General features: G+C 44.0%; 1 protein-coding gene and 1 long non-coding RNA gene across 5 annotated transcripts in view; both read left to right on the top strand.

Moving 5' to 3' along the window:
* SMYD3 (SET and MYND domain containing 3) overlaps positions 1–18596 on the top strand; it is an 807351-nt gene that overhangs the window by 647536 nt on the left and 141219 nt on the right. For 3 of the 4 annotated variants that reach the window (XM_036918391.2, XM_036918389.2, XM_057507858.1), the window contains 2 exons: positions 770–872; positions 8790–8900. In XM_036918391.2, coding sequence (XP_036774286.2) covers positions 770–872; positions 8790–8900 — 214 coding nt within the window. The remainder of the gene's footprint in view (positions 1–769; positions 873–8789; positions 8901–18596) is intronic. The other variant, XM_057507857.1, reaches the window with a different exon arrangement.
* On the top strand, positions 8908–16983 carry LOC130684940 (uncharacterized). The gene is made up of 3 exons (XR_008999327.1): positions 8908–10492; positions 14615–14721; positions 14867–16983. It is a non-coding gene; the product is annotated as an uncharacterized LOC130684940 (long non-coding RNA).

Genomic DNA, 18596 nt, shown 5'->3' with positions numbered 1-18596 from the left:
CACATTCAGGGGTGTGTCCTGGGGTATGTATCCTAACTTCCACATACCCTTTTCTTCATCTGCAAGGGATCCTCATAAGATTATTGTGGTGATAACATTTGATAAACATGCACCAGTGCTAAGGACATGCTTTTATGTGGTAAATGCTCACTGAGAGTTGTTCTAATTATTATCAGATTTGGTGGCAGCTTAAATCCCTTGCCTGTCCCAGATGGTAACAAATGCACTCCAGTAATACAATGCCCAGGCCACACCCAGAACATGCCGATCTGGTTAGCGAGGTAACAGGATTTATCCATTTACGAGCAGGTGCTCCTAACTATTCTTTGATCCAGCTGAGGTGGCAGTTCCTCCAAAGGAGCCCAAGAAGCGATACCTAGGGTGGGATGGCCAGGGGGCAACCTGTGTGACTGCTGCCGTGTCCGTCTTCTCAGAGGCTACTGCTCTGCAAGTCTGTTTCTCCCCCATCCTCCTGCTGGGGTGCCTTGTTGGTTGGGATCAGTGAGACAGCTACCTCCCCACATCTACCCCCAGAAAGGGTTCAGAAATGCTTTTATTAACAACTTCCCCAATTAGCCTCAGTCCTGGGCAGCATTTCATTTACATGAAGTGAGCTGGTGCCATGTGGGTGGCTCCCCCAGGACACTCGTCCCCGGTGCACCCAGCCTCACCCAAACCCGCCCCCTGAGCCCACTAGAGTCATGAAATGTAGATGCTGGACTCTACCTGCCAAGTAATGGTCTCCCTTTCCTCTTTCTCTTTCCTCCAGTGTGTCTTTGCTCAACCACAGCTGTGACCCCAACTGCTCGATTGTGTTCAATGGTCCTCACCTCCTGCTGCGTGCGGTCTGTGACATTGAGGCGGGAGAGGAGGTAAGGAACCTGTTTCCCACTGCCTGGCCTCCTCTTCCCTCTCGGGTGGCCCTTTCCTAAAGCCAGCTGTGCCTGGAGGACAGTTTTCTGTTCTCCTTCTGCCAAGGAGGAGATAGGCAGCAGCCGACTTACCCATCATTACTTCTCCCAGATTATAGGTGGGATTTTTAAAATTAATCATAGTTTTTCTAGGTAATAACAATTCCTGTTGTGTGTGAGAGACAGATGCATGTGTGATGGAGTGTGTGTGTTTTGTGTGCATGGCAGCTCAGCAGCCCCTCCCACCTCCGCAGGTGCCCTCCTTCCCTGGCCGGGAGGGATGCAATAGGTCCCAGGGGCTATCTGCTCCCAAGGCCACTGATTGCATTTTGAAGGTGACTCATTTTTACCTTCTTGCCAAGCAAACACATATTCCCCTTTCAGGTTGTCACTGGGCCTTTACAAACCGACCAGCATCTGGGGTGATTGTTTAAGTGAAGATGTGAAGGGAAGAGAGGCCAGAGCATAGCCTTCAGCAGTGAATTGGCCTTGACCCTTCCAGTTTTGCAGGCTGTTAAGCCATTCTCTTTTGATGAGGAGCCTTCTCAGAAGTCTGAGGCCTTGTGAGGCAGCTGCGATGAGCTGCCCCAGGGCTGTGGAACCTGAGCGGCCAGGGTTTGCATAATCACTATCACTGTAGAACCCAGTTTTCTTCTGCCTTCCAGTTTGTTCAAGTAGATATTTACTGCAAGGCAAACAGTGTCATAAGCGTTTACTGGATTTATGCTGCACTTAGCCAATAAAACCTAAACCCAAGGGCGCCATATTTTATGGAGACTGAGCTTTGGCTTTGATAAGACTCGCCCCATACTGGTTTTCAGCAGAATAAGCTGTCTCTTGTGCAGCCACCTACTGAATTTCCAGCTTCTCGGAGAGGTGTACTAAGTACGCGGGGATATCTGTCAACAGTATGGGGACTTAGATTTCTCCCTCTGGGGCCATGTATGACTTCAAGGCAAGTAAGAAAGGGAACCACTGTCCGTTCTCAGCCATTAGTGTGGAGGCTGAGTGTGGCTCTTGTTGAGATGATGATTTGCTCATTTAAAAAAACAACTTGACGACCACACAGAAAAAACATTACAAGTGGCTGGAATTTTCAGAAACAACAAAGAACTGTTCTTATTATCTTGTTCTCTAGGCTTGGCTGCCCATTGTTTTCATTGGTTGGTTTTTCGTTTAGTTGAAAGAACACGGTGTCTTCTGGTGCTTCTCCCTCTGGATCCATGTCCTTCTCTCGCCACCACTGAGGCAGCAAGCAGGCCCCTCTCTCACCCCACACAGAACCCTTCTGCTCAGCGTCCAGTCTTGCAGACTCAGATATTTTCCCCAGGGGTGCTTATCAGAGCAGCTTCTCAACAAAGAGAGGGTTCTCCCATAAGTCTTGCTTATCCCATCTTGTTCAGAAAAAAGTATTTTATTGAGGTAAAATTGATGTGCAACATTCTATTAATTTCAGGTGCAAAGAAAATGATTCAGTATTTGTGTATATTGTGAAGTGATCACCACAGTAAGACTAATTAACATCTGTCCCCACCAACAGTTACAGAATTGTGTGTGTGTGTGTGTGATGAGAACTTTTAAGATTTATCTCTGAGCAGCTTTCAAGTACGCAATATAGTATCAGTAACCATGGCGCCATGCCATAGATCACATCCCCAGGACTCACTCATCTTATAACTGGAGCTTTGTCCCTTTGGACCCCCTTCACCCATTTTGCCCACCCTCCACCCCCACCTCTGGCAACCAACAATCTATTCTCCGAATCTGAGGTCGGTTTTTGGTTTTGTTTTTCTAGAAAATAAAGACCATTACCCAAGTCTTAGTGCAGGACATTTTCTCGCTCGGTGGCGCCCCCTCTCTGCCCGCCCTTCTACCTGTATTAATGTCACAGCCCTCTGAAACACCATCTCTTCCACAGAGCTTTTTCTGATTTCCAAATTAAAGAAAGGTCTTTCCCTCTGTGATCTCCTTTGTAGTTGTTATTAATATTTCTTTGGCACCCTTTCTTCCTCCTTGGTGGCTTCTCTACCCAGGGAGGAGTTTCATGAGGACAGGAAGTCATTTTTCTTCTGTGTCTCCTTAAGTACCGAGCACTTTGCCTTGCAGCCAGAAGCGTTCAGTGAGTTTTCGTTGACTTGACCAGTGGTGTTCCTCTCTGAGTTTGTTCCCTGTGTAGGACTGCTGCATCTCTGAGGAAGGCTGGCATCCGCAGTCCTGGTCAGTTAATGCCCGTGGCCACGCCCAACAGCTAAGACACATCCTGCTCATTTAAAACCAGCCCCTTGATTGCAGAGGGAGGGGAGCGGAAGCACCGTCAGAAAACACATTTTGAAGTTGATTAAGAGGGGCAATTCCTTTTTAATGTGTAAATATTGGCTTTAGTTAAATCAGACAAGAAAGTAAACATAGAAATTTTGGTAATTTCACAGCTTCAGCTTTGTGATTTGACTTTATTGCTCATTAGGGCAACCCCAGTTGTGATGTGTTCTGTTTGGGATTTAAGTACCAGAATGTAGGCTCTGTGGGGGAAGGCTACACTGTGCCTGGGATACGGAAGACCCTCAATCTGTATTTGTTGGCAGAATGAATAAGGTTAGCAAAAGACAAAACTGTAGGTGGAGTAGAATCCTCGAGCCATTTTGGAACTACCACCAACCCTCAGGTGGACCCCAGGAAGAACCAAACATGAAAGCCAGCCATTGCTCATGTGAGATGGGAACGTTTCAGACAGGCGAGCTGGACAATTGCCAAGGGTTCCTCAGTAACAGAAGTCATTGGGGAGGCTTCTCACCTTGTTTCTCTCCACATATAGCTGTCCTTTGGGCTACTTTTGGACTCTTAGTGTTCACACCAGCACCATTTATAGCATTTTGCTATTGAAGAGTTTTCAATGCAATGCTGAGTTGCTGGATTGGGTTTGGGGTTTAGGTTTTTGTCTCCTCATCCAGCACCTCCTTCAGAGAGATGTTTGTTGTTGGCTGAAGTCATGGCTCACGCTGGGTTGCTGGTGGCTGCTGCTTCAGGGTTTTGTTAAACCATATTTGAAAATGCATATTCTCATCTGGCAGTCTTCTAAAACCTGGATCAAGGAAGAAGGCTGGACAGTGCAGGCCACCCTTGGGGGAATTTCTGGCTAGGAGAGGGTGTGGCTGTCACCAGCAATGCCTTTGGCTGCCTGCACCCTCTGGGGGTTGGAACTCTGGTTTGCATAAATTGAGCACATCAGAATCCCTCCCATTTTGATCTAAAGTATTTGGGGATGGAGACCATCTGTTTCTTCTCTCAGTCATCTTTACTTACTTCTGAAGTCATTTAACAAGGCCACGTCATGCTGACTGTACAGGGTATCATGTACTAGAGTGGGCCTTGGGGATACAAGGAGGAGTTTGCACGAGTTCAGAGCAGGGGCACCCAGGCGGTGGTAAGGGGCCGGGGTTGGGTGCCATCAAGGAAGGCTTCCCAAGAGTGACTCCTAGACGTTTGAAGGATCCACAGAGCTAAAGTTGGCTAAGATGGGAAGGCATTCTAGAGCAAGACACAGGCCAGAAACAGGATGGTGAGTTCAAGGGGCAGGTAGCAGTCCTCATCAGAGGACTGAATGATTAAATATGACTAGCAGTTGAGGGAGCATTCAGGACCAGACGATCTCACAGGTGCCTTCTGAAGGAACTCTGTTTATCTGAAGGCTCCCTCACAGTGTCTGGTGTACAGGTGGCACTCAGTAAATATTGGTGGAAGCAGGGGGCAGACAATGGGGCATCACTGAAGGGTTTAAGCAAAGGAGCCCCATGATAAGATTTTCTGTGTGTCTGCAAGGTTGGGAGAATGAACATCAGCGTGGTGCAGTAATCCAGGCCAGAGGTGAGGACAGTGCCTAAAGTCAGGAGGAACTTGGGGAGGAGCATGGTGGAGGATCTGAAGAATATGCTATTTAGAAGCTAAAATGAGCAGGATTTGATAATTGACTGACTATGAGGGTGTGACAAAGAGAAAAGACAAGATTGGCACTCTTAATAACAAGGTCGTCTTTAGTGAGATTCTCAGCCCTTTTGCAGTTCAAAGCCAGTATTAGCAGAAAAAATTATAATTGTGACAATGTAATTCCAGAAATGAAAACAAAGGCCAATTTTAATTGGGTCTTCTTATCCACACATAATGAAAAGATGTGCTTCACAGAAAAGGGGTTCATTTTGCCTTGAAATTCTCTAGTAAGCAACATATTTAATATCCAGCTAATATTTCACAGTATTACTCTAATGTTGGGAATTCTTTACTGCATTTTCCATAAGAGCTGCACTAAAATGGCAAAGCAATGGTCAGTGGCATTAATATTTCAATGTAATTTTGTTCTCTGCTGTTGAAGTATCTACTGATCAATGGCAAAGTTTCATATCTATGTTCCTGCTAAATGAACCCTACATTCAGTGAGCAGATTCTCCATTAAAGCTGGTGAGTCAATGATTCTTTAATAAAGGTTTTTATCTTTGGCTGATGAAATGATTTGGTTGTCATCACCAGTTAGTAATCTATATATATTTTTTTTTCCAAAAGAACTATGAAAAAAAGTTTTTGCCATTGAGACCTGCAGCTGTGATACAGTGTATTTTGTGAATTGCAGTGTCAAGAAAGAGGCCCAAAGTGGCGAGTGGGGCAGACTTCTTTGGGAGAGGGGTGTCTGAGTCAAGCCGGAAGCACGGAGAGTTCTGGATAAGCTGAGAGCAGAGGAAAGGGCATCAGCCAGCTAATGCCAATTAGGTGTGTGAAACAGGGGTGCCCTGTTTTAGATGTGTAGCAATGTACACAACTGACAGATGCAAGACGGGGAGGTGTTGAGACTAGAAATGCAGACAGGATCAGATGGGAGGCATATCCTGTGTGCCTGTAGCCCACAGGCAGTGAGAAACCATTGAAGTCTTCATGCAGAGAGATGACAGGATCAGAAACAAGTGTAGGAAGATCTCTCTCAAAGCAGTTTAGAAGATGGAAGCCAGTTGGAAAGCCATTGCTTGCCTAGGTAATGGTTATTAGCAGTTACCAGATAGCAAGGGAGGTGCTATGAGCATATTTATTGGGGATAAATGAAATATGTAGCCTCCTACTGCCCATTCACTGCCTGGCATCACCACTTGTGGGTTTCAGTCCTTGTCACAAAGTTGTGGCTTTGCCAAGCACGTTTCTCCAGCACCATAGGCCCTAGATCCGTTGGCTTCACGTGGGCACATCGTAACCACCCAGTAGCCACCGCCAGCTGATCCAGTGTGATAGCTCGGGCTGCTGGCTAACATGGGTTGGACTGAGAATTAGCGTCCTAGAGTTAACCCAAGAGGGGACAGAGAGAGGGAAGATTTCGGGGATTAAGAAGTGGCTGTGGTCCCAGCTGAGGGGGCCCTCTTGTCACAGTGCATCACTCAATAGGGCTGGAGCATTTCTGCTGGGGTGGTGCTGCAGTGGCTCCTTGAAAAGCTGGTCCCTCCTGCAGCCCCAGGAGCAGGAGAAGCAGCTGTGTTACTGTGAAAGAAGTATCAAGAGATGTGGGTGCCAAACCCAGAGGAATCCCAGGCTTTTGCTGGTTTCATTGTCTTGTGCTGCCTCACTAGGTGAGTGCCTAGTGCATAGCAGATGTTCAATATTGTCATTGTCTACATTGCTTAAGCACAGATACCCTTGTTTCTGTGTGTGGAGCAGCGCGATATCGTTGCCTCGCACATGAAGTGTCTAGGGAGAGCCGCCAGCCTGATCAGCCTGCGGCCTCTGTCACGCTGGCGAGGGCTGCGGTGGCTCTGACAGCCCAGCTGGCCGACCAGGCCTCCTTTCCACTGCTTCAGTGAGGCCATCCTGAGGTTGTCTTCTGTCAGAGAATGGCCTTCTCTGCTCCACTAGGTTTTCAAACAAGTAAGATCATGCTCTGTAGACATGAGCTGTGTTATTTTAAGTCCATGGAGGGTTTTGCTTCAGGGAGTCTGTGTCATCTCCTTCAGCAGATAATCCGGCGCTCCTTCCCCACCGCACACACCCCCGTCATTACCCTGTACAGGTACAAGTGAATAATGAAGTAATTCACACAGTTGTTGTGGGCTGACATGTTGCAGAAAAAGAAACACTAGAGCAGAGGGTGAGGGAAGTAGGGCCCTGGGGTGCCGTGGGAATCAGATCATTGTTTTAAATAGGGTGGCCCGGTTAGACCTCGGGGAGAACTAAGGTCTGATTGAAATTCAGAGGAGGGGTGGACGGTCACCATAGCAGATTCTGGAGGAGGCACAGAGGAAATGGGGGGCGTGGGAGGGCATGAAGACAGGAGGAGGCTGGCCCGCTGGGGCAGTGGGAAGGGTGCAGGAGGACATGAGTCCCCAGAGGAAACCAGGCTGGGGTCTGTGGAGCCACTGCTGCTCTTACTGCCTGTGATGAGGGCCAGTTTATTATTGTTAGTAGTAGTAGTATCATTCCTAATCCAAGACAGACTGATATTTTTGTAAAATTTAATGTAAATGAATTACTAGAAAAAAATGAAATTTACAAAACATATAAAGTAAAAAGCCCAGTGTTTTGTTATTGGAGTCACCTAAAATTTCCCTTACCAAATTGTTATAAAAGTTTCTAAATCTTAACTACCATTTCCTTGCTCATTTCATCACTGACTAGTAACCCGCAGGGTGTTACCATATGTTGAGTCGCACTGCAGGAATCCATTGTGAGGCCTTGGCCTTTAAACAAAAGGGGAGCTGCTGGTGTTTTGAGCAGAGGAGGGATCTGCTGTGGCTTAACATTTTAAGCGAATCACTGGCTCAGGTTTTGAGTGCAGGGGGCAGAGGGGAGAAGCAGGGAGACTTGCATTTTACAGGCAAGAGATGATGGTGGCTCTGACCAGGACAGTAGCATTGGGAAAGGTAAAGGGGGTTGGTTCTGGATGTGTTATTAATGTCAATGCCACAGAAATTCCCGGTGGGTTGGATGAGGGGTGTGAAAGAGAGAAGGCAAGGATGATCCTGAGATTTCAGCTTGGATGACACAAAGGATGAATTACTGTCAGCTGAGATTGGGAGGCTCTGGCTGAGACAGAACAGGTTGGGGGGAAAATCAGGGGCTCCGTTCTGTATATTTTGAAGTGGACCTTCAGTGCATCGGAGATAGTCAAGTGAGAAATGTTTAAGCGTACTGGTGTTACCTAAAGACCTGTGACTGGAAGTGGAATCTTAGTGCCAAAGAGAAGCCTGAGGACTCCTGAACTGTGCCCTCTCATCTATGACCTTCCCCAGTGACTATATTTGAAAGGGTCCAAGGAAGTCAATTTACAGCCTCCATTGGTGATTGTACTCTGACATTAAATTCTCCCTATTTAGAAACTATTCCTTTTTAAAAAAAAAAAACTAATTAGGAGTAAGAGAACTGTCTCCTAATTTCTGAGATGCCAAATGTGGTTGACCTTAAATTCCATGAGGCAGCTATAGAAATTGATTAGGAGTTAAGAGCAGTGTGGCTGTATCATCTGTCACCCAGTTGGGTGCCAGGATTAATTTGGCTTCTCTGATTGCCAGTGGCTATAGAATTTGTTACCAAACCTTAGTAATACCAAACATACAATAGCTCTTGATACTTTACTGTTTAGTAAATAAGAAGTAAGGCATAAGAGTGTCTAGAGGTCATGAGTCCAGTTTTTTAAAATTACTATATTAATGCACATGTGCTCACCACATTACCAGACTAGGAAGGTAATGCATTAAGATTTTTACACGTGACTATTTGGGTGAAGAATCTTCTATCATACACTTTTTTGGTTTGTAGAGTAACTATGTTCTACTTAATAATCAGCAGTAGTAATAACCATTTGTTAAAGGCATGAGCACACCCACCATGTGGCCCTTCCCTCTCTGGCCTCCACAGCTCACCATCTGCTACCTGGACATACTGATGACCAGTGTGGAGCGTCAGAAGCAGCTGAGGGACCAGTACTGCTTTGAATGCAACTGTGGCCGGTGTCAAACCCAGGACAAGGTATGGTGCGCGGAACCTGCTTAGAGCATCTTGCAGACAGTGTCCCAGTGATCTTTCAGAGAACTCTGCTTTTGTTTCATTAATCTAAAAGTAAATGACCCTCAATGCATAGCAGGAAACAAAGGTAAATAAAGTAAAATAATACATTGTATTTTATTTCTTGGAACTTCAATCACCCACCAAGCAATAAGGTTTAACCTCAATTAAGGATCAGGAAGCTTAGAGTCTAGAGGGAGTGTAGGCATTAAATATGTAATTAAAGGGATGCTACAGGCCAGAGTGCTATTAGAGCTTCTAACAGGACAGTTTAGTTACTGGATTGGTAAAAGGTATTGCTCAGCAATAAACACACCAAGTTGTATCTGGTTTTCTATTTCTTCATAATTTGTCCTGTAAGTTTTTGCTGTGACCCTTCATCAGATGGAGATCACTTACCTGGCAACGTTTACTCTCTGAAAAGGAAGAAGAGCCAAAATAAATGCCATAAAGATAATGAATGGACTTTTCCCATATTACTCCTATACTCATATACTCACCTCACATTGATCCTACTTACTTTTAGTTTGTACATGATCAGATTACTGATGAATTCTTACTTCTGTAGAGTGTTTTACATTTGTTGGAATTCTTATAAATTAGAAGACAGAACTCAGAAAGGTTCAGAGATGTGTCTCTGGGATAGGAAGAAGAAAAAAGTGACAGAACCAAGTCTCAAACTCATATGTTTGACTAAATCCAGTGCCCCTTCTGTTATACCACACTACTTGTGACTTCTGGCGCCAATCAAGGTTAGAGAGGTCACAGGTTTCACTGTATGAGAAAGGATCATCAGCACATTCTAATGATGCAGGTATCAGTGACATGATTGATTCTTAATTAAAGGGGACATTTAGGAATAAGGAATTAAATGGGAAAAGTTGGATCCACTGCTAATAGTTCCCTAAGATTCAGTCCACTTTAGTGTCAGCTTTTTGCCACCAGCAGGGCTGCCAGGAATTATGGGGGATCCCCTGGGATTTCTCCCTGGGCTGTAATCTGGAATGGCAGGCTGCAAGCCAGCTTCCCAACAGCATCTTTGGTTGTTGGGAATGGGAAGGCCTTTGAATTTGGTGCCTCTTATATGTCTTCTATACGGGAGCCCCACAAAAATTTCCTGTATAAGTGTTTACATTTTACTGAAATTGGGTCATGTTCATTTTTGGTTTATTGATGTCATTGAAATCTGGCTGGAACAGTGTATTAGGAAAGAGTTTGGCTACAAATAACAGATAACCCAACTAAAATTGGCTTCGGTCAGTGGGCCCTATTTGTTTCAAGAATTCACGGGGAGTCCAAGGTGGGAGCAGCTACTCACAGATCTCATCGCAGACCCGAAACCCTCTGTCTTTCCCCTTGGCCATCCCGAGCCTGTGTCTCTGTCCTCGTGGTCCCAGGATGGCCATGCCCCCAGCCCCCAGTCGGTGTGTCCAGGCCCTGCATGTGGGGAAGAAGGGGCACTACGGGGCAGAGAACAAAGGGAAGCCCTCCCAGGGACTCCCACCTACATCTTACTGCTTGGAACTGTCACCTGGTCACCTGGAGCTGTAACAGAGGTGAGGAAACTACACTCTAGGTTTTCAGCCTTTATACTTGAGGCAAACAAGAGGAAGGCTGTGTGTGCATGGCTTTGGGCAGGCAATCTACAGTGTCTAATCATATCTGCTGAGACCATTTTCTTTCTTCCTTTGAGCTAAATGTTTAATATGGTATTAGACTTCTCCAGAAAAAGCCAGTAGGATGCTCGTGCACGTGTGTGTGTGTGTAGAGAGAAAGAGAGTGGGGAGAGAGAGATTTATTAGAAGGATTTGGCTCATGTGATTGTGGATGCTGAGGTGTCCCAAGATCTGCAGTTGGTAGATGGCAGACTCAGGGGAGCTAGTGGCAGAGTACCAGTCAGACCCAGAAGAACCAGTGTCTCCGTTTGAGTCTAAAAGCTGGAAAACAAATGTCTCAGCTCAAAGGCAGTCATTAAGTAGCCCCTTCTTACGTGTAGTAGGGTCATCCTCTCTGTGCGTTCAGGCCTTCCACTGATTGTGAGGCTCACCCACACTGGGGAAGGCCATCTGCTTTACTCAGTTTATGGATTTGAATGTTAATCTCATCCAAAAGCAACATCACACACATACCAGGAATAATGTTTAACCAAATCTCTGAGCATGCTGTAGCCCAGCCAGAAGGTACTCGATTACTCTGCTGGATTCAGTCTATTCTGTATCTTAACAGGCTGAGTGATCTTGGGCAAGTCATTCAACCTCTCGGATATGTTCCTTCATCTGCAATAAAAGGCCCTCAGACAACTCAATAGCATAAAAGAAATCTGATTTTAAAATGGGCAAAGGATCTAAATAGACATTTTTCCAAAGAAGACATACAGGTAACCAACAGGCATCTGAAAAGATGCTCAACATCACTAATCATCAGAGAAATATAAGTCAACACCACTATCATATATCACCTCATACTTGTCAGAATGGCTAAAATCAACAAGCCAAGAAATAACAAGTATTGATGGGGATATGGGGAAAAGTTGCACTGTTGGTGGGAATGTCAGCTGGTGCAGTGAGCATGGAAAACAGTATGGAGGTTCCTCAAAAAATTAAAGATAGAACTACAGTAAGATCCAGCAATCCAAGTTCCAGATATTTATCCTAAGGAAACAAAAGCACTCAGAAAGATATCTTTACACCTGTGTCCACTGCAGCACTATTCACAATAGCCAAGACATGGAAACAACCTAAGTGTTCATCAGCAGGTGAATGGATAGGAAGATGTGGTGTTTCTGTCTATGTATATGGACTATTATTCAGCCCTAAAAAAAAGGAAATCTTGCCATCTGTGATAGCACAGGTGGACCATGAGGGTATTATGCTAACTGAAATACATCAGCCAGAGAAAGACAAAAACTGTATGCAATACAAGGGAATTAGACGAGCTGGTCTCAAGACCCCTTCCAGCTCTATTATCTCATGTTTCCTAGTAGAAGTGAGGAGGGTATGTATTTAGATGAGAATATAAACTTGATTGCAATTAGCTCAGCAGTTATATTTTCAAGATTCTATGTATCTGAGAATTTTGCTCTGTTTAGTGCTATAAACATCACTTCTGAAGTCAATGTTGGTGATTTACTTTGAAAAAATAATACAGAGGTAAATTAAACTTGATGCATTCCCCAAAGATCATATATTCAAAATTATTTCAGTTGAAATTAGATTTACTCCAGTTTCTAAATTTAAAGTTTTCAAGATTATTTTCTGCTTTTCTTAAAATCTAGAAAATTCCTCTCAACAGATTTCTGCACCAAGCAATATTTATTGCATTCCTACATCTGCATTTTACTGGACTTGCATGATATCATGTTTCAGGAAGGCAAGAGGCCTTTTAATAGATAGTGTAATTTGCATGTGTGGAGTCATCTGTAGTCATCAGCAGCTTAATTTCTGGAAGAAATAAAACTTACCTTCTAAGGGAGGTTTTGGAGTGATTTGGCCTCTCCTGTGGCTTGCCCAAGTCAGAATCCCAGGAAAGAGAAGCAGAACAGACCAAAGGGACTTGATTGTTTCCATATGTTTGTGGATAGTACGTGCTTTTTTGCAAAAAAAAACTCTATATTTACTTGCCATGTCACTTTTCTTTCCCTAAAGCCTGTTATATTTGATCCTTCTTTTGAAACACAGTGTCCATCAATTTACTCACAGCCCTATCACCTTGCTCCTAGATTACTGAAGGTGGCCCTCACTTTCTTCCCTTTCATCTTGCATACTATTCTAGAGCAGTTTTGTGAAATACCACTGTTTCTATGTCATTGCTTGGCTCTGAATTTTTTAATTATTTTTAGCATTATCTTTGATCTTCAGGACAAACTTCAAACTCTTAGCTGATGTTCTGAATCTTCCAAAGCCGTGACTTCAAGCTCTAGTCCACCTTTTTTCCTCTCCTCTCCCCTCCCCTTTCCTGCCCTTTCCTCTCCCACAGTGTGTTTTATCCCACTCAAAAGATTCTAAAGTGGCTTGCAGGTAACACACACACACACACATATACATATACATGTGTGTATATAAGTATATACATGTGTGTGTGTAATACAGAGCAATGAATTTTATTTCGGTTTGTGAAATAGGAATGACAAGAAATAAGATGAATGCAGGTTAGTACCCAGAACTCATCATATGATCTTGTACAGTGACAAGAAATAAATCACAAATTTACTCTACATTTCCCAGCAGCCAAAGCTAAAAGGCTAATTCAAAGTGTACAGTAGCTGTAAGATTGGACACACTCATGTTTCCCAGTTTTTCTACCCCAAGGCCCGAGGCACTCACGAAGGGTCCCCCTGAGATTGAATGGTCAACGTTCTCGCCAGGCTTTCTGCAAGGATTCAGATCGCTGATTTTTATAATACTCCTCAACATGGCTCCTTGACATAATTTCAGTTGTAACTTAATAAAACAACTGACAGGAAAGGCAAAAATTATGTAATCTTGGTTCTCTCTCTGATAGTTTGCTTCATGTCAAGAATAAAATTGAGGCAATGCAGAGGAAAGGCAGGATTGCATAGCCTTCAGATAGCCCCTCATTAATGCTTCATCTTGCAAGCAGTCTTTTACGGTTTGTATTTTAATTTCTACTAAGGTGATCCACATGTACGGTCTGAAAATCAAAGCACTGGGGCCCAGTTGAGAACATTTGTGCCCTGTCCCTCTCTGGCTCCTGCTCCTGCCCACGTCCTAGTCCCCAGAGAGACCCCTGTCCTGTCTCTTCCATGTTTCCAATCTGACACTCCCGTAAGTCACATTTGAGGGATGCTTTTTGCCACTGAGTTGGCTTAATGACTATTTTTTATTTCCAGGATATCAAACTCACTTTTCTACCATATCGCCCAGCTTGTGTTTCACTGCTGTTGTGTTTCATAACTCTCAGTCCCTCCTAATGCATACAACTCTATTTTTGTCCATTTGAGCATCCTAATGATTCTTGAAGTCTTGGTCAGTCAGCGCCATAGCTTATGTTCAGGAGTGAAATCATGTCCGAATCATGTCCGAGTGTTGGCTTTTGCTGGCGTGTTGCTTAGCACTGCATCTCACTAAGCACTTCAGGATCTTGCATGGCAGGCTCTTTTTTGGTGGAAAGGGTTGAGCTTTTGTCCCTTTCTGTCCTTCTGTGCTCACCTCTTCCGTCTGGTTGCTTTGCACTTGCCTCTCCCAGAGCCCTGAGGTCCCAGTTCGGAACCAGGGCTCAATGGCCCTTGGCCCTGTTGCACCGCAGTGACATTGGGGCTAGTGCAGATCCGGTTACTTAGCTGGTGGGCATCTGGGCATCTCAGCTCCGTACCTAGAGAGATTCTGTGTCTTCTTGCCTTTCCAGGCCCAGAGCTGCCTATAAACATGTCAACCAAGGGAACAGATCCTCAGCTGTATATTTTCAGCCTCTTCATAAACAAGGGAGCTCCAGCTCATCACTGGCTTTTAAGCTTTAAAGCTGACTCCACTCACCTGGCAAAGTGAAGCAGTTTTAGTCTCTCTTAACTGCAGGAGCTGAACTTGGGTCTCTGCCTGCTTGCAGACCCCAGGCCCCAGCTTCTTCTGTGCTTATTGCTTTGCGTCTGTTCTGTGTTTGGTCCAGGGAGATGTTTATCTTGTTTTTGACTTAGTAGAGCTATTTCTGGTTTCTTTTTTTAGACTTTACTTATCATTACTATGGGTCTGAAGTAGAGAGGAGGCACATCAAAGTCTGGGCGTCCAAGCATCCTGACTGGGAGTCTGCAATTTGCCTTTCAAGTACATAGGTAAATGTTCAGGTCCCTGGAAGCAAAGGAAAATGTGAGGAGAAATGATGATGTAATCCTTCGGGCCTTTCAAGCACATGTGTGCAACTCCCACCTGTTACTGGCCTGTCTGGAGAAGGAATCTGTATCTTTTTCTTTATCTCAGGGCCTTACATGGAGAGAGATTGAGTGGAGTCCTTCTGACAGTGGATCTGTTCTGAAAATAGTCTAACAAATAGCTCTGTAGGGGTAAAGCCCCAAATAGCTTCTCATTCCTTGATGCTACACCACTAAGTCCACGCCTTCTTATTTCTCTCTGTAGAAATAAAGTAGTGTTAATTATTGTCTGTGGTAGTTATTTCAGCCTCTTTCCAGAGATACTCTTTCCTTCAGTCCCTTCTGAGGCCTCCACGCCATCTGTGCGTTACAGAGCCCTGGAAAGCCCAGCATCCTACAGAGAAAGGCCTTCAAGTGCTGGACCTCAGTCCTGTGTGTGCTGCCCCTCAACCAGGCTTTTACAGCCCAACTGTGATCACTGGGGGCAAAGGCAGGATTGAAGCAGACGAAGGCACAGTGGATGTCTGAGAAGGCAGAAAGGAATGTTAGTATTAAAGCCGTGTTCACAGGAAGTGAGTGTTCTCTGCCCAAGACAAGTTTATGGTAACTTGAGTCTACTTGAAATATGAGCGACTTCTTAAAGGTCATTAACAGATCAAGACTTTTTTCGGCTGCCTTTGCTCTATTTTGCTAAATTAATTGTAAGCAGAAATTCCTTGTGGTGGGATGATGAGCTTGACCAGCTCTGAATTGTTTTGTATTTCAAGTTTTAACAATCTAAGCAGAATGTATTTCCTGTGTCTAAAGTTTTCACCATAACTGAGTTATGTTATCTTCAGGAAGATTAGGAAGATTTGGCAGGGGATGGAAGAATTCTGTGTGTGTGTGTGTGTCTGTAAGAGAGAGAGCAAGAGAGAGAGGGAACAAGACAGGGAGAGGTTGTTTTTTAGTAGTAAAACCTGAAGTCACTGTGTGTTGCTTGTCTTCTCCAGACAACCGGAAGGATGGGTTTCCCTGGAGTGGACACAGTGCTGCCTGTCATTACTATTTAAGTGGGAAGAGAAATTTATTGACTTCACCACCACATAATCACATCTGCCGTGTCACCATGAAATACTGGGAGAGGTTTCTGTGCACGGCACAAGGGGCCATAAAGGTGGCTGGGAGAGAGACCAGGTGGCTGTTGTGTTCGCCTTGGAGTAGGGCTACTCCCCACCTCACAGGATGCAGGCTCTGGTGCTTCTCCCCAGGGAACCGGCCCCTGTGTTCCCCAGGCTGCTTCAGGGGGCTCTGGTTTGTCCAGAGTCCACCCAGGGGTGAGAAGAGGATCTCTCCACAATTTGTGGTGACATGAATTCCATCACATGGTCTTTCTGATTCTTGCACAAAAATTCTTTTCTTCTGGCTTGTGGTTGACAAGAAGCTCCAGCTCAGGGAGCAGATGGGTGACAACAGCTACTATGTGACACAAGTGTGCATGCTTGTGAGCCAGGCCTAGTCCCCAGCCCAGCACAAAGCACACTGTATTCAAGAAGTGTCGTAGAATGAGGTGATCTTCCTCCAAGAGCGTTATAAGCATGATGCCTGCAAAAGTTCTGGGGCCCCAACGGAGTGCCAGGTGCTCTGCTGACTGACAATACACACCTCTTCCCGTTTAGTCTCCATGACTTTATGAGCTGAGGGCTGCTCTTACTCCCACTTTGCAGATGAGGTAATTGGGGTTTTAAACAGCAGAGGCTTAACCACTCCACTGCTGTCTCTATAATTTTATAAATAACTGATACACTTTCCCTATCTTATTTTTTAAATATTGAAATATAATTTCATACAGTGAAGTTCACTCTTTGCAATGTACAGGTCTGTGAGTTCTGACAAATGCCAGCCTGCAGCCACCACCACTGTCAATGGGTGAACAGTCTGACCACCCACACTAGGTTCCCTTGTGCTGTTTTGTAGTCAACCCTGCCCCCCACTTCCAGTGCCTGCCAACCTCTGATGTGCTTCCTGTCACTATAGCTTTACCTTTTCCAGAATGTCATATAAATTGACCCAAACAGCCATTTGATTCTGTCTCCCTTTACTTAGAACTTAGAATAATGTGCTTCATGTTCAACCGTGTTATTTTTACACACACTTGTAACTCTGTCACCTCATCACTTGGTTCCTTATTATTGCCAAGTTGTGTCCTACTACGTGGATATACCAGTTTCTTTTATCCATTCACCAATTGAGGGACATTATTGAAGGACATTTGGGTTCTTTTCCAGTTTTTGGTGATTATCAATAAAGCCACTGTAAACATTCACATTACAGGTTTTTGTGTGAATATAAATTTTCATTTCATTTGAGTAAATACCCAGAAGTAGGACTGCTGGGTTGATGGTAAATATATGCTGAACTTTATTAGAAGCTGCCAAACTGTCTTCCAAAGCAGTTGTACCATCATGTATTCCCACAGTAACAAATGAGAGTTCCAGGTAGTCCACATCCTTTTCAGCACTTGATTTTGTCAGTTTTCCTCTGTTCTTGTTTTTTGTCATTCCAGTAGATGTGTAACAATATCACATTGTGGTTTTAATTTGCATTTCTTTAATGACAAATGATGCATTTTTAAGATTAAATTGAATTTATTCTTTTTGACATTTTAAGTAGTGTTTATTTCCAGAAATGATGTATTTTTTTATCATACTTATTTGCTATCTGTGTATCTTATTTTATGATACATTTGTTCAAATCTCTGCCCACTTTAAAAATCAGGTATTTTCTTCTTACTGAGTTTTGAGTTTTTTATTCTGTATACAAGTCTTTTATGTATGTTTCATAAATTTTTTTCTTAGACTATGGCTTGTCTTTTCATTCTGTTGACAGTTTTGAAAAGCAGAAGTTTTACATTTGATATAGTCAGTTTTCAATATTTTCCTTTTATAGATCATCTTTTGATGCCATAGCTAAGAAATCTTTGCCTAATCCAAAGCAATAAAGATTTTTCTCCTATGTTTTCTATTAAAAGTTTTATAGTTATAGGTTTTGCATTTAGACTTTTTATCCATGTTCTCTTCTTTTTTTTTTTTTTTATTAAGGTATCATTGATATACAATCTTATGAAGGTTTCACATGAGTAACAGTGTGGTCACTACATTCACCTGTATTATCGAGTCCCCCTGCCATCCCACTGCAGTCACTGTCCATCAATGTAGCAAGATGCCACAGAGTCACTGCTTGTCTTATCTGTGCTGTACTGCCTTCCCCATGCCACCCCTACACCATGTGTGCCAATCATAATGCCCCTCAATTCCCTTCTCCCTCCCTCCCCACTCCCCCTCTCACACTCCTCCCCTTTGGTAACTACTAGTCCCTCCTTGGAGTCTGTGAGTCTGCTGCTGTTTTGTTCCTTCAGTTTCACTTCATTGTTCTACTCCACAAATGAGTGAAATCATTTGGTATTTGTCTTTCTCTGCCTAGCTTATTTCACTGAGCATAATACCCTCTAGCTCCAACCATCTTGTTGCAAATGGTAGGATTTGTTTTCTTCTTATGGCTGAATAATATTCCATTGTATATATGTACCACATCTTTATCCATTCATCTACTGATGGACAACTTACGTTGCTTCTGTGTCTTGGCTATTGTAAATAGTGCTGTGATAAACATAGGGATGCATATGTCTTTTTGAATCTGGGATCTTGTTTTCTTTGGGTAAATTCCTCAGCGTGGAATTTCTGGGTCAAATGGTATTTCTATTTTTAGTTTTTTGAGGAACCTCCATACTGCTTTCCATAATGATTGAACTAGCTTACATTCTCATCAGCAGTGCAGGAGGGTTCCCCTTTCTCCACATT

The sequence above is a fragment of the Manis pentadactyla genome, chromosome 9 (genome assembly GCF_030020395.1).
Source record: "Manis pentadactyla isolate mManPen7 chromosome 9, mManPen7.hap1, whole genome shotgun sequence".
NCBI classification, from domain to species: Eukaryota; Metazoa; Chordata; class Mammalia; order Pholidota; family Manidae; genus Manis; species Manis pentadactyla.
This window is presented reverse-complemented; position numbering and strand designations above follow the sequence as displayed.